At 44.3% G+C, this 16,393-nt stretch overlaps 1 protein-coding gene and 1 non-coding gene across 2 annotated transcripts in view; both read right to left on the reverse strand.

Moving 5' to 3' along the window:
* LOC120309287 (complement factor B-like) overlaps positions 1 to 16,393 on the reverse strand; it is a 39,125-nt gene that overhangs the window by 18,109 nt on the left and 4,623 nt on the right. The window contains exons 2-8 of the mRNA XM_039346369.1: positions 14,849 to 15,055; positions 12,716 to 12,901; positions 9,217 to 9,390; positions 8,933 to 9,016; positions 7,119 to 7,240; positions 3,341 to 3,479; positions 1,176 to 1,328 (exon numbers count right to left, since the gene is read on the reverse strand). Coding sequence (XP_039202303.1) covers positions 1,176 to 1,328; positions 3,341 to 3,479; positions 7,119 to 7,240; positions 8,933 to 9,016; positions 9,217 to 9,390; positions 12,716 to 12,901; positions 14,849 to 15,055 — 1,065 coding nt within the window. The remainder of the gene's footprint in view (positions 1 to 1,175; positions 1,329 to 3,340; positions 3,480 to 7,118; positions 7,241 to 8,932; positions 9,017 to 9,216; positions 9,391 to 12,715; positions 12,902 to 14,848; positions 15,056 to 16,393) is intronic.
* Positions 12,472 to 12,543, reverse strand: TRNAC-GCA. The gene has a single exon. It is a non-coding gene; the product is annotated as a tRNA-Cys (tRNA).

A 16,393-nucleotide genomic window follows, 5' to 3' on the forward strand; every position in this document is an offset into this window, starting at 1 on the left:
TTCCTCCCCCCTTCCCTCCCTCCCCCTTTCCCTCCCTCTTCCTCCCTTTCCCACCCTTCCTCCCCCCCTTCCCTCCCTCCCCCTTTCCCTCCCTCTTCCTCCCTTTCCCACCCTTCCTCCCCCCTTCCCTCCCTCCCCCTTTCCCTCCCTCTTCCTCCCTTTCCCACCCTTCCTCCCCCCTTCCCTCCCTCTTCCTCCCTTTCCCACCCTTCCTCCCCCCTTCCCTCCCTCCCCCTTTCCCTCCCTCCCTCTCTTCCTCCCTCCCTCCCTCCCTCCCTCCCTCCCTTCCTTCCCAGACCAGCCCTTGTGCTGCTTAATACCTGAAATGACTGATGGCTCCTCTTAATAATCTTTTTATAAGGTACTCTAAAACAGGGCTTTTCAACCTTTTCACCCATTGTACCACTTTTAGGACATGGCAATATCCGAGTACCACCAGTCGCCTACCAAGGTGTCAGAAACTTGATGACCAAAAAACAAACAAAAAAAAAAGGAAAAAAGTGATAAAGTACAGGTAGTCCTCGACTTACAACAGTTCACTTAGTGACTGTTTGAAGTTACAATGGCACTGAAAAAAGTGCCCCCAAAGCCACAGCCGAGCAAGGCACCTGCCTGCACTCTTCCTCCTGTCTGAGGTTTTTATTATTGTGAGCATTTCTGTTGAGGATTGGCAGTGGGGGTGAGGTGGGGGGTATTTGGTTTTTATTCCCCCCCCCGTCTGCTGGGTGGTTGTAGCAGGTTTTGGGACACTGTGACCGTCATAAATACGAATCAGTTGCCAAGCATCTGAATGTAAATCACAAGACTCTGGAGATGCTGCAACATTCCAGCTGATTGGCGCTTCTTCTGGGCTCAGCAGAAGTGCCAGGATCAGCATCACGTTCCAGATGGAGCCTGGCGCTGATCCTGGCGCTTCCGCTGAGCCCTGACAGCCCTGCAGCTCCAGCCATCTCTCGCTCAGGCTTGTGCGGTGCTGCCACCGCTTCAGCTCATTCCCCTCCCCCGCTATCACTTTTCTAGGATGCTCGCGTACCACCTGCCAGGTGCCAATGTACCACAGGTGGTACCCGTACCACTGGTTGAAAAGCCCTGCTCTAAAAGACTCTTTCTCAAATAACAAAACAAGAGCCACCAAAGAAACTCAAGAGTTTGCATTTTCCTCTTGGTCTACTCACCATCAGTTAGGAGGATAATGATATGGTGGGCTGTGGTGGAGACAGGAGTGGGGTTCAGCCCCTGTCGCTTCTCCTGTGAGTCCTGTGCAGTCATAATTTCATAGACAGACTGAAAGCCATTCCTGATGTTGGTTCCAGGCTTCAGCTCATGCACTGGAAAATCAAAATACAAAGTTGACTCGTGCTCTAGTTGGTGATCCTTAATGAGTCCCAGTAAGCCTAACAGAGGGAACACGAGATGAAGGGAACTTGGTGCTTTCTGAGTTTGGTTGTTTTCCTGCAGATATTTCATTACCCAATCTAGGTAACATCATCAGTCCTAGTAAGGAATGGAATTTGCTCTCAGTTTATATTCTAGTGCAGGGGTAGGCAACCTTGGCTCTTTTATGACTCGTGGACTTCAACTCCCAGAATTCCTGAGCCAGCATGGCTCAGCTTGGAAACCTCTCCCTTTCCCCTCAGCATGGCTGGCTCAGGAATTCTGGGAGTTGAAGTCCACGAGTCACAAAAGAGCCAAGGTTGCCTACCCCTGTTCTAGTGGCTTGCCCTGTCAGCAGGGCTTTTTTTCTCATAGAATGCCCAGAACGGAGTTCCGGCACCTTTTTTGGATGGAACCTTGTAGGATAGGCAAGGCGGGTTGTATGACATGTGTGAGTTCTGACACTTTTTTTTTTTTTTTTTTTACAAAAAAAGCACTGCCTGTCAGTATTGGTGGGGATGGTCTTGGAGGCTCTTTGGTTAGACTGTTTGATGTTGGCTTGTTTGGTAGTTCCTTGATTGAGGTGTTGTTTACTTCTTGATTGTTGGCCTGATGTTGAGCTTGGAGTTCATCTATGCTCATCTGGGCAACCAGGCTCAGAGCGCACTAAGGACCCTTCATTTCAACCCTGAACCATGAACATTTTCCTTTATTGGAGCATGAGATGAAAAAAGCATCTCTACAGCTAACATGAACTCAACCCTGATGAGTACATTACAGAGTGTCGCGAGATTTTTAGCCACTCCTCATTTAGTGACTATCTTGATTAGTTGTCTGTGGAGGTTCTCAATATCCAAGTCATAATTGTCCCAAAGGTGCTCTTTTTTCAAAAGGCAACTGGACTTTGCTTTCCCTTGAAGACATTTTGCTACGCACCCAAGAAACTTCTTCAGTTCTGACTGAAGGGTCATCTGGTCGTTAGCGCTCTTTCTGAGAGTTGTTGAGATCACTTGGAGGTTTATCTGTGCCCTCAGCGTACCTGAATAGTGCAAATAGGTGTGGAAACCTCTTAGAATTTCTGAAGTCTCCTGTTTACAGTACAGTCCTTTTAGCAGTTCCAATAATGTTCCAGATCCATTTGCACTATTCAGGTGACCCTGAGGGCACAGTTAAACCTCCAGGTGGTCTTGACAACTCTCAGAAAGAGCGCTAACAACCAGATGACTGCAAGGAATATAAATCCTTCCACCCTCCACCATTCAGTCAGAGCTGAAGAAGCGTCTTGGAAAAACAAAGCTCAATTGCCTTTTGACCAAAAAAGCACCTTGGGACTATCTTGGTTAGTGACCATCCACAATTACAGTGGTAATAAATGACATTCATTTTCCAACCAATTTGCAGGTGTTTACAAGGAAATTTCGTGTGTCTGACCACAGGGTGAAATTGATTAAAATAAATAAAAAAAAAATTTTTTTTCTGCCCTCATACGTGAAAGAAAGGACTTGCCTACCACTGCACAAATATACAGATAGTCCTCAATTTACAGCATTCATTTAGTGACCATTGAAGATACAACGGCAATGAAAAGAGTGATTTATGGCCATTTTTCACGCGACCGTTGCAGCATCCCCAGGGTCACGTGATGCAAAAGGAAAAGCTTGGCAATGGATTCATATTGATGACGGTCGCAGTGTCCCGGGGTCATGTGATCACATTTTGTGACCTTCTGATAAGCAAAGTCAATGGGGAAGCCAGATTCACTTAACAACTGGCTTATTAAATGAAGAACTTAAGATTCACGTTAACAACCGTGCCAAGCAAGGTCCTAAAAGGGGGCCAAAGATACAACAAATGTCTTGCTTAGCAACAGACATTTTGGGCTCAATTGCGGTCGTAAGTGGAGAACTACCTGTTATTTACATTTCTTTTTTTCTTTTCTTTCTTTTTTTTAACCCAGCATGCTCACCATCGGTGCTGATGGAGCTCAGCAATTGAGACACCCAGTCGGCATCACTACTCTGTGGATCAATTGTACTCAGAACTATCCTGCTATAAGTGGCAAAAGTCACAATGCCATACTTGGGAAGGAGGTCATAGCTGGAGATCTAAAACAAAAAACAAAAAAGCCAAGGGGTTTAAAAAAATCCCATTCAACCGCTTCTGATAAATTTTGCTTTAAGTTCCCCAAAAGCAAATTTATTTATTTATTTATTTATGAGACTTATATACCGCTTTTAAGTGCAAGCACTCTCTAAGCGGTGTACACCAGTAAGCAATGTATATATATATATATATTTTACATTGCCCCCAACAATCTGGGTCCTCATTTTACCTACCCCGGAAGGATGGAAGGCTGAGTCAACTTTGAGCCGGTGAGATTTGAACCGCTGACCTGCTGAACACAGTCAGCTAAAGTGGCCTGCAGTACTGCACTCTAACTGCTGCGCCACCTTGGCAGCAGTTACCCCAAACGATAAACAGATTTAACCATAGTTTCAATTGGGAAAATGTGATTATTCTAGACCAGTGGTTCTCAACCTCTGGGTCGGGACCCCATTTGGGGTCGAACGACCATTTCACGGAGGTCGCCAAACAACGCAGTCCGCCATTTTTTTCCCCCTTTTCCTTAGCTGTGCTACTCCCTTTTATTCTATTGGCTTTTGAAAGCCAATAGAAGAGACTCTCTTGAATAGAGTCCAATTCTATTGGCTTTCAAAAGCCAATAGGAATTGTCCAGGCTGTCTCTGCCCTGCTGAGCCCACCAAAAGTCCCATTCTGCAAACAGTGCTGCACCAGTTGAGTAGTCCTCGACGTACGACTGGTTGAGTAGTCCTTGATTTACAACCAGTTGGGGGTCGCGGCATTAAAAAGGTTGAGAACCACTGTTCTAGACCAAGCCAAATCCAAAAATGCCAGGGAATTTCTGGAAGCCTGGCACTCTGACAAATTAGGCATCAGTAGACACGTAGACATTAACAACAATTATAGACTATGCAAAAGAGTCTATCATCCAGCCAAAAAAGGGAACAAAAAGACCCAAGCACCTGGATCAGCATAAATTAGCTCCAAGATTGCCATCAGACCAGTAATCAAGTAAACAATACCCCAATCAAGAAAATGCCAAATATGCCAACAGTAAACAGCCTAACCAAAGAAGCTCTAAGACAGGGGTCTTCAAACTTGGCCCTTTTATGACTTGTGGACTTCAACTCCTAGAATTCCTCAGCCAGCGTTCCTGGGTGAGGAATTCTGGGAGTTGAAGTCCACAAGTCATAAAAGGGCCAGGTTTGAAGACCCCTGCTCTAAGACCACCCCCACCAACATTGACAGGGAAAGGCACTAGAACACGGGTGTCAAACTCGATCGCGTCACGTGATGTACCGTGACGTATCACAACATTTTTTTGCCTTTTGCAGAGCCGGGGTGGGCATGCCCTAAGCGTGTGATGCATCCGGCCTGCAGGCTGTCAGTTTGACACCCCTGCGCTAGAATATAAACTGAGAGCAAATTCCAGCCTTACTAGCACTGATGACGTTACCTAGTTTGGTAATGAAATGTCTGCAAGAAAATAAGCAAGTTCAGAGAGCACCAAGAACCATTCAAATAAGGTGACCAACCATCCTCCTTTAGGGAGGACAGTCCTCCTTTTGTAAGTTCTGTCCTCCCTTGAAAAGTGTCCTCCTACATGTCCTCCTTTTCAATATTTGAAGACTAATCTGCAGGGCTTTTTTTTCTCATAGAACACTCAGAACAGCCTTCTGGCACCTTTTTTTTGATGGTTTTTTTTTTCAACTTTTGCCTGAGCTGTGCTACTCCCCCTATTGGCTTTCGAAAGCCAATAGGAATTGCTGCTGAGAGCACCAAAACACCCGGCTGGCAAACTTTGCTCGTGCAAGTTTTCTGTATTATTGTTGCAATGAATAAAATGTTTCTTTTATTTACGATATTTTTTCTTCAATCTACTTGTGTCCTCCTTTTCATTGTAAAAAAGTTGGTCACCTTAATTCAAACCATCTAAGCAAAAAGCAAACTATCTAAGACAGGAGTCCCCAACCCATGATCCGTGGACCGTAGGCCGGTCCGTGGCATGCCCGCAACTGGACCATGCAAACAAGCGAAGCTCCATCCGCAGAATTGAGGCAGCATGCAAAACCACGTCCCCTCCAGTCTGCGGAAAAACCTTTCTCCATGGAACTGGTCACAGATGCCCAAACAGTTGAGGGCCACTGATCTAAGATATTTTGATTCCTGGGTTCAGTTTGCAAGGTGATTGAAATGAGACTTGAAAGAACCGGTTAGGGATAGAGCAGTGTTTCTCAACCTTGACAATTTTAAGGCATGTGGACTTCAACTCCCAGAATTCCACAGCCAGCATTGCTGGCTGTGGAATTCTGGGAGTTGAAGTCCACATGCCTTAAAATTGTCAAGGTTGAGAAACACTGGGATAGAGGATCAAGGAGGAAATCCATCTGTGTGGTCACTAGGAATCAGAAATGACTTGATGCCTCCTCCTTCTCCTCCTCCTCTGAAAAACCAGAGGTCTCAGCTGATGCCCTTCAAGGCAGGCAAGATCAATAAGCAGGTAATGGGATTTCTGGAAGGATCTTATGCTAGGGCAGGGGTCTCCAAATCTGGCAACTTTGTGGACTTCAACTCCCAGAATTCCCCAGCCAGCATAGTTCATACAGGAAAAAAGGATTTCAAAACCATTGAGATGGCTGCGATATACAGTAACTTTTTGGCACTCCATCTCAAAGCACCTCCCAAAACTATAGGTAATCCTTGATTTACGACCATAACTGGCCTTAACATTTTTGTGGCTAAGCGAGACAGTTGTTAAATGAGTTTGGCCTTAGAATTTGTACGGTTTTTATTTATTTATTTATTTATTAGAAGTCATACCGGTAGTCCTCAACTTACGAAAAACAACTGGGGACCGGAGCTTCCATCGCTAAGTGATGCAGTCGTTAAGTGAATTGTGCCACTTGTGCGACCTTTTTTTGCTCATTAAGTGAATCACTCGGTCATTAAGCAAATCCAGTTTCTCCCCCTAAATTTTGCTGGTTTGGAAGCCTCCCGGGAAGGTCCCAAATGGTGGTCACATGACCCCGGGATGCCGAAACTGTCATAAATACACGCCAAGTTACCAAGTGCACGAATTTCGGATTGGGGACACTGCCATAGTGGCTAAGTGTGAGAACTGGTTGCAAATAACCTTTTTCAGCAGAATTGTAATTTTTGAACAGTATTTACAGGAATGCTCGTAAATTTGATTATTACCTGTATCACGTCTCAGAATAGATAGCTTATATATATATACTGTATGCTTGTTGCCTGCTTCAGCAGTCCCCAACCTTTTGGGCACCAGGGACCGGTTTTGTGGAGAGAGGTTTTTCCGCAGACGAGAGAAGGTGTGGTTTTGCCAGCTGCCTGCATCCCATGGATGGGGCTTCGCTTGCTTGCATGGACTAGTTTCTGGCATGCTGTGGACTGGTGCTGGTGCCAGTCTATGGCCCGGGGGTTGGGGACCCCTGGCCTACTTAACAAGGAAATTTCTATAGTTTGGCCACTGCTCAAAAAATGACCCTATCCCCATTTTTCCAAAAGCTATCTGCCCTTCCTCCATGTGCCATTAGAGCTTTCTAGGAATATTATCAACCCTGGAGCACAGGTCATGTAGTTCAAGCTGCTTTCAGTTCTGTTGAAACAAACCAGGTTAAGGAAGCTTTCAAAATGGAACTTACCTTCTCAATTAACTTGACCAAAGCTTCCTTAGCCTTTGCGAATCTTGTTCGGCCAAAGCTTTGTGAGGCGTCAAGGATAAAGTAGATATTAAGTTGGTCACTTTTGTTGTTAGCTGATGCTCCTGAGAGAAATAATAATAATAATTTAAGCCTAATGTTTAAAAAAAAAAAACAGGCCAGGGAACATGAGGGTGCAATCATTTGGACATGTGTGTCACAACAAAATTATGAAATCCCAAATTATGAAAAAAAGAGAGCCAGTTTGGTCTAGTGCAGGGGTAGGCAACCCTGGCTCTTTTATGACTCGTGGACTTCAACTCCCAGAATTCCTGAGCCAACATGGCTCAGCTTGGAAACCTCTCCCTTTCCCCTCAGCATGGTTGGCTCAGGAATTCTGGGAGTTGAAGTCCACGAGTCATAAAAGAGCCAAGGTTGCCTACCCCTGGTCTAGTAGTTAAGGCCCCAGGCTAGAAAGCCAGAGACTGTGAGTTCAAGTCCCACCTTAGCCATGAAAGCCGGCAGGGTGACCTTGGACTAGGCACTTTCTCTCAGCCCAACCCACCTTGCAGGGATGTTGTTGTGAGGAAAATAGGAGAAGGAAGATCTGTTGGATATGTTTGCAGCCTTGAGTTATTTGTAAAAATAATAAAGCGAGTGTATGAGTAAAATAAAAATAAAATTCTTGTGTCCCCGTGTTAAATGCCCGTACATAAGGCAGAAGGTCTAACAGATTAATAGAATAACAAGAGTTGGAAGGGACCTCGGTGGTCTTCTAGTCCAACTCAATGCTCAGGCAGGAGTTTTGGAAAATAGGTTGACCCCCCCCCTTTTCTTTGTGGCAGCCCTTTAGATATTGGAACACTGCTATCATATCACCCCTATTCCTTCTTTTTTCAAGGCTAGAGATACCCAATTCCTGCAACTGTTCTTCATATATTTTAGCTTCCAGTCCCCTAATCATTGTTGCTTTTCTCTGCACTCTTTCTGGAGTCTCAACATCTTTTTTAACCGCGTGGTGACCAAAACTGGATGCAATATTCCAGGTGTGGCCTTACCAAGGCTTTATAAAGCGGAGCTAACACTTCACGTGATCTTGATTCTATCCTTCTGTTAATGCAACCTAGGTTTGTGCTGCCTTTTTTGGCTTCTGTGCTGCACATTGCTGGCTCATATTTAAGTAATTGTCTACTAGGACTCCAAGATCTCTCTCGCAATTACTGCTATTGAGCCAGGTTGCACCTCATCTGTACCCCTACAATTGATTTTTCTTGCCTAAATATAAAACCTTACTTTTCTCTACATTGAATTTCATTTTGTTAGATAGGACCCAGTATTCAAGTCTGTTGAGATCCGTCTGGATCTTGAGCCTGTCTTCTGGAGTGTTGGCCTCCAAACTTGGCAATTTTAAGGCTTGTGAATGCTGGCTGGGGAATTCTGGGAGTTGAAGTCCACAAGTCTTACAGTTGGCAAGTTTGGAGACCCTGATAAGGTTTGCAGCATGACATTACTGTGCTCTTTTCTCCCCCTAAAGATGTCCAGGGCACATCTCCCCACACCTTGATTCTGCTTGGCTTAAGATGGGGTGGAAGGAAATTCTGGCAACCTCTTAATAGCCTTTTTCAGTTAGCTTCCTGACCTGGCCCACCTTGCAGGGCTGGCAGCCAATCAGAAGTGTATTGTAATAGAATCTTCAACAAGTAGTCCTTCTACCAAGGATGATAGAAAAATGATATCTTTCCAGTTAAAGAACAGTATAAAGTGATGTTCCAGTCTCCTATCCTATCGTGATTACAAAAATTTAAGGGCGTTACTACCTTGACTGGCAGACAAAGCAACTTCAGTGAGGGATGGAAGGAACTTGGTCTTGATTTCTTCTTTAGAATCAAAGGTGAACGGGCCTGGGAAAGAAAAGAAGGAGACAGTGAATTTATTTCCCAGTATTGTTTTGTGTTTGTGTCTGTGTGTGTGTGTGTGTGTAAAGTAGAAAATAATAATAATACGGAAGTTGCATAATGCCAAAAAAAGAGAGAAAACAATAACAGTTCTAGATTCACCTTTTCAGATGCTAAGCCCGTCTTTTCCTACCCCGTTTACTCACTTCGACATTCTGGTTCCGATCCACTCCAAGTTCCTGATCTTTGACAAACTCTTTCCTTAGATCCGATAAGAGACAACCCTCTCAAACACTGGTAGCGGACCGTACTATCTGCTTGGTACTCTGTGCCGTATTTTCGAGCACCGATTGGAATTCCTGGATCAGGACAATGGCCGGCTGAAAATGAGAGGGGGAGGGAATTACACACCGATTTATTTATTTATCTGCAAATTCAATTTTTTTTGCGCCACCGCATTCCCAAGGACTCCAGGGGGCAAACAGTTAAACCAAACATCAAACGAGACAGTGCATCGTCAACGTATGATAAAAATTCCTTGAGAAAACATTGGTTTTGAATTCTGGCGTTCTAGACCAGTGTTTCTCAACTTGAAGATGTGTGGACTTCAAGAATGTTAAGAATTAACAGAATAACGGAAGGGACCTTGGAGGTCTTCTAGTCCAACCCCCTGCTCAAGCAGAAGACCCTATACCATTTCAGACAAATCGTTGTCCAATCTCTTCTTAAAAACCTCCAGTGATGGAGCACTCACAACTTCTGGAGTCAAGTCGTTCCCCTGATTAATTGTTCTGACTGTCAGGAAATTTCATCTTATTTCTAAGTTGCTTCTTTCCTGATTAGTTTCCATCCGTGGCTTCTTGTCCTCCCTTCAGGTCCTTTGCAGAATGGTTGACTCCCTCTTCTTTGTGGCAGCTCCTTAGATAATGTGTGTGGAAGACCACATATCTTAGAATTGGTTGAAAAACAAATATTTGAGCTAGGATTCGATTATGCTATTTCTTTGCCCTTATACTTTCTGTGAGCATTGTTGGGGAGCACAAGTTCTTGATGCTTGTCACCTTGCTGTTCTTCTCCTGTAAATGTTACTTGAATGTCTATGCCAGGGGTAGGCAACCTCGGCTCTTTTATGACTCATGGACTTCAACTCCCAGAATTCCTGAGCCAGCCATGCTGAGAGAAAAGGGAGGGGTTTCCAAGCTGAGCCATGCTGGCTCAGGAATTCTGGGAGTTGAAGTCCACGAGTCATAAAAGAGGCAAGATTGCCTACCCCTAGTCTATGCTAAATAAACATCAGCTCACCTTTCTAATTGTCTGCTATTTTTTAGTCCAGATATTCCTCAATTTACAACTGGTTGCTTAAGGATCATTCAAACTTAAGATGTAGCTCTCCAAAAGCCATTTAAAATCTGTTTTCAAAGTTACAATGGTCTCTACTGCCTCCCTGTCACATGATCACATTTTGGGTGCTTGGGCAACTGGCTCACCTTTATGGCTGTTTGTAGCATCCTGTGGTTATGTAGCCACAACTGGGACTGTTTTTTGCCAGTTTCAGCATTTACTTCCAATTTCTGGCAAAAAAATACCCATTGGGGAAAATTTATTTGTTTAATGACCGCAGTGTTTGCTTAATGACTATAGCTTTCACTTAACAACAGTGGCAAAATGTAGAAAAATCAGGTCTACTCAGGTGATGCCACGATTTACAAATGCAGCTTCATATTCCAGGCTTCATTGCGGTCATAAATCTGAGGACTACCTGTGAATTGCTTCCCACTCTATTTCAAGGTCAGTCTGAAACAGGATAAGTAGTATGAAAAATCAGTTGGTATTCCGATGTGAATTTAAGTCTTTGGACTTTGATAGGCTATTGGCAGCTGCTTCTTAGCTGCAACCTCCTCTATCCCTAAAGAAGACTACAAGGCACATCCTCCTGAGCTAGCATGTTCATTTGAAGGGCACAAAGTGAGGAAGGAAAGCTTATCTTCATAGACCTCTGAGGGTAAGGACAAGATGGCGGACAGTGATGCAAGCCCTGACCCGCTGGCTTATCCAGTAGCAAAAAAGTCTGTTAGAATCTGCCAAGAAGGATGCAGCAGGCCAAGGAAAACTATGTTCAGATCATGAATACGTTCTCCAAAGGGAATCCCAAAGGTGCTTTTCCAAAAGGCAATGAACTTTCTTGGCTTTTTTACAGAATAACAGAGTTGGAAGGGACCTTGTAGGTCAGTGGTGGCGAACCTATGGCACACGTGCCAGAGGCGGCACTCAGAGCCTTCTCTGTGGGCACACGTGCCATTGCCCCAGCCTCGCCTTCCCTCCACGACCCCCTCCTCACCAGCAGCCACCCTGGAGGAGAGTCGCCCCCAAGCGTGGCCCACACAGAACATTGCAGCCAAGGACATGGCAATCAGGCAGCGTAGACAAGACTCTGCCCTCGTGCCCCATCCCGCACAGTTGATGTTGTGGGGCGTGGGCAGAAGCCGTGGCCGCCATGGTGCTGCTGGGCCGCCTGGGCGATCTGCGGTGGGCCCTGGAGGCGGTGAGTGGCCCTGCGGGCAGGCGGGGTGGGGGACGGGGTGGGGGCGGAGCAAGGGTTGGAGCAGGGGCGGGGCCAGTTTTTGGGCACTCGGTCTCTAAAAGGTTCGCCATCACTGTTGTAGGTCATCTAGTCCAACCTCTTGCCTAAGCAGGAGTCCCTACACCATTTCTGACAGATGGCAGTCCAGTCTCTTCCTGAAAGCCTCCGGTAATGAAGCACCAACAACAACTGAAGGCAGCCTATGTCCATTGGTTGATTGTTCTCACTGTCAGAAAATTTCTCCTTATTTCCAGGTTAAATCTCTCCTTGATCATTTTCCATCCATTATTCCTTGTCTAGCCTTCAGGTGCTTTGGAAAATAGGTTGACCCCCTCCTCTCTATGAGAGCCCCTCCAATATTGGAACACTGCTATTATGTCACCTCTAGTCCTTCTTTTAATTAAACTAGACATACCCAATTCTAGTAACCGTTCTTTATGTGTTTTTTAGCCTCCAGTCCCCTAATCATCTTTGTTGCTCTTCTCTGCATTCTCTCAACATCTTTTTTATAGTGTGGAGATCAAAACTGGTTGCAGTATTCAAGATGTGGTCTTACTAAGGCTTTATAGAGTGGTATTAGTACCTCATGTTTTAATAATAATAATAATAATAATGTTGAAAGGGACCTTGGAGGTCATCTAGTCCAACCCCCTGCTCAGGCAGGAAACCCTATACCATTTTGGACATTTCTGGTGCTTTGGAGAATAGCTTGACTCCCTCTTCTTTGTGGCAGCCCTTGAGATATTGGAACACTGCTATCATGTCCCCCTTTGTCCTTCTCTTCATTAAACTAGACATACCAATTCCAGCAGCCGTTCCTTATATGTTTTAGCCTCCAGTAATCATCTTTGTTGCTCTTCTCTGTACTCTTTCTAAAAGGAGGGGGCACCCGGACTTGAACCAGGGACCTCTTGATCTGCAGTCAAATGCTCTACCACTGAGCTATACCCCCAAAATGCTTCTTTGGAAACATTTTGCTTCTCATCCAAGAAGCTTCTTTAGTTCCGTTCAGAAGCACTTTTGGTACAACCATGACCTGGATGATTGAGAATTTACATTTAGATAGCCATTTCCCCAAAGGGAAGAAATGGTAGGCCTTGATCACAAATGATCGTCAGACTCACTTCCATCATCACATATGGCTGTTTCTCCACTCCATTTCCCACTGGGGAGACAGGTACGAATCTGGGAGCCCCGCAGCTGGTATCCATCATAGCAAGCGAACCTCAGCTCCTGGTTTATGTCGTAAAATTGCTGGAAGGTCTCGAAAACACCATTCTCAAATTCCAGAGGCCTGACACATCGGATGGCTGGATGGAAGAGAAAATATCAGTAAATTTTTCTCCATATCTTATCCAATCCCAGCTCCCTCTCCTTCCAGTTCCATCATTTACAATCATTCTGGCCCTGCTTATCTGAGACAATTGTGAAACCACCATTAATTCCATAGACTATGACATGCCTAGAAGCAACAGTGAAGGAAGTAATGAGAGGAAGGAACAAATATCACTACAGGTTATCCTCAACTTACAACCATTTGTTTAGAGAGCCGTGGTGGTGCAGTGGTTAGAATACAGTATTGCAGGCAAACTCTGCCCACTGCCAGAAGTTTGATCCTGTCCAGCTCAAGGTTGACTCAGCCTTTCATCCTTCTGAGGTCAGTAAAACGAGGACCCAGATTTGTGGGGGGCAATATGCGGACTCTGTAAACTGCTTACAGAGTGCTATAAAGCACTATGAAGTGGTATACAAATCTAAGTGCTATTGCTAGAGATTGTTCAAAGTTACAAGGGCACTGAAGTGACTTATGACCATTTTTCATACTTATGACCATTATGGCATCCCCAGGGTCACGTGATCAAAATTCAAATGCTTGGCAACTGACTCATATTTATGACGGTTGTAGTGTCCCAAGGTCAGGTGGCCACTTTTGCAACTTTCTGACAAAGAATGGCCATGGGGAAGCCAGATTCACTTAACAATTGTGTTAGCAACTTAACCGTCGCAGAGATTCACTTAAGAACTATGGCAAGACTGGTCATCAAATGGGACAAAACTCACTTAACAAATATCTCGCTTAGCAACAGAAGTTTTGGGCTCAGTTGTGGTTGTAAGTCAAGGACTATTTGTAGGTCTTTGGAAGCATGACTTTCCCCTGCCCTCCGGAACACCCTACCCATCTCGGGAAAATTGGGACAAGGCGAAGTCAAGCGATGATGATAGCATGGGTGCAGCAGAGAAGTGTGACTCTAGCAAAACAATAGCAATAGCATTTAGACCAGGGGTCTTCAAACTTGGCCCTTTTATGACTTGTGGACTTCAACTCCCAGAATTCTTCAGTCAGCCTGAGGAAGTCCACAAGTCATAAAAGGGCCAAGTTTGAAGACTCCTGCACTAGTGGCACCTCAACACACAACCAAGTAGCCATTTATATTCACTTATCCCAGGGGTTTTCACACTTGGCCCTTTTATGACTTGTGGACTTCAACTCCCAGAATTCCTCAGCCAGGCACGCTGGCTGAGGAATTCTGGGAGTTGAAGTCCACAAATCATAAAAGGGCCAAATTTGAGGACCCCTGATTTAGACTTATATACTGCCCCCTACACAGCACTCTCTGGGTGGTTTACGAAGTAACCCTTATTTGCATATTGCCCCCAACAATCCAGGCCCTCATTTTACTGACCTCAGAAGGATGGAAATCTGCATTAACCTTGGGCTTGTCAAGATCGAACTCCGGACTGTAGACAGAGTTTGTCTACAGCATTACATTTAACCACTGTGCCACCCAGACTTCTTTTTATTTATCAAACATAGATTCTGCCCCTCTCACTCTTAGAGTGACTCTGGGCGGCTTGCAGATAAAAGTATGACAACCACATAAAAACACAATACATATCAAGTTGAGGAAAATGGGAGCCAAATAAAAACACAGATAGAATAAGTTAAAAATTAAACGGTGGTGGGAATGCTTCGGGGTTGCAGGCTGCTTTCCCCGCTTTTAGTGTTATTCTTGTTCTTTTTATTCTTGTTTTATTGGTTATAAGCCTTCCAGAGTGGTTTTTTTCAATAGATAAAAGAAAAATAAACATACTTTTGCACTTTGAATAAACCTTGAGCTGCTAGCGACTCCTACAGTTTTTTATACACTTACAAAAGGTCTTTGGTGGAAAACCCAGGACTTGGTTGGCGATAAAGTACAAGAGAAAGAGGGGGGATGTCATACAATGCCTTTCTGTTGAGAAATGAACCAACGTACCTTGACACACAGCCTGCTCGACAATCCTGCCATCCCTGCCGGTCAAGGGGCTCCACTGGTTGCCATCCTTACAAAACCGGAATTGTGTCGGATGTGGATACTGCCCCTGAGGACACTCATAGAGCAATGTGGTTCCATCTTCCAGGAGAGTATAGTTGCCTCCTACAATCTCAGCAGCTTTAGGATCACACGAATCAGCAACTGTATCTAGAGAAGGAAGCAGAGTGGAAAGTTGAGAGGGGAGCACAGGGCGAAGGAGTTAAATTGGCCCTGCATAAAACCCAGATTCAGCTCCACCCTTGATCACGGAGCTCTTTGTGACATAGGTGGTCCTTGGCTTATGACCAAAATTGAGCCCCAACATTTCTGTTGCTAAGCGAGACATTTAAGTGAGTTTTCGCCCAATTTTACAAACTTTCTTGCCATAGCTGTTAAGTGAATCACTGCAGTTTAGTAACACAATTGTTAAGTGGATCTGGCTTCCCCATTGACTTTGCTTGTAAGAAGGTCGCAAAAGGAGATCACAGGATCTCGGGATATCAGCCGGTTTCAATATGAGCCAGCTGCCAAGCACCTGAATTTTGATCACGTGACCATGGGGATACTTCAATGGTCGTAAGTGTGAAACACGGTTCTAAGTCCCTTTTTTCAATGCTGTTGTAACTTTGAACAGTCACTAAATGAACTGTTGTAAGTCAAGGACTTCTTGTGTTTACTTTTTTATATGAAATAAAGAAGCAATACAGAAACTGGAAATAATGGAGACGATGCCTCTGAATTTGTGCTGCAGGCACACTGCAGCTGCCCAAAAAGCCAGCACACTGCTAGGCTGCATTAACAGAGGGAGAGAATCAAGATCACGTGAAATTTTGTTTCTGTTGCTTCTAAAGCCTCGATCTTCCCGGTAATGCAGACAGCTCAGCAAGCGAAGTCTAAGTTTCCACCACCTTCTCCATTGTCTCCAGCATGTATACTTAAAGATTTACAGGATGCCTTGGAAAAAAAGGCACGACAGATTAAAGAAGAGATGGAGGTTTTTATTGAAAATAAATTCATGAAATTGACAGAGGACATAGCGTTTGCGTTTCAAAAGTTTGTTGGTCACATAGATCTTCTGGATGAGCGTATTGATGATGTGGAAAATTTTGAAAAACTGGAAGATCGAATTGACAAAGTGGAAAATAATGTGGAAATAATACAGGATGAAGTTACTATGTTACAATACAAAAACATGGAATTTGCTTTAAGAATAAGGGGAATGAAGGAAAATATTCAAGAGGATTTGAGACAAGTGGTGGTAAAAGATATAGCTCTTATTTTGGGGGCTGAGCCTGAAGAAATATTGAGAGAGATGGAAAAAGTTTTTAGGGTTAATTCTAGGGTTGTGAGACAAAGGAATTTGCCACGAGATGTGGTTATCTATTTTTCTAGATCATAATGAAATTTTACAGGCTTTTTATAAGCAGAGATTTCAAACTGCAGCTCAAGATGTTATAATTTTAAAAGAAATACCTTCAAAAATTCTTAGAAAAAGAAAGGATTTTG

This window comes from Crotalus tigris, unplaced genomic scaffold (genome assembly GCF_016545835.1).
Source record: "Crotalus tigris isolate CLP2741 ecotype Arizona unplaced genomic scaffold, ASM1654583v1 scf7180000017989.1554031673:749699, whole genome shotgun sequence".
In the NCBI taxonomy this organism is placed as follows: domain Eukaryota; kingdom Metazoa; phylum Chordata; class Lepidosauria; order Squamata; family Viperidae; genus Crotalus; species Crotalus tigris.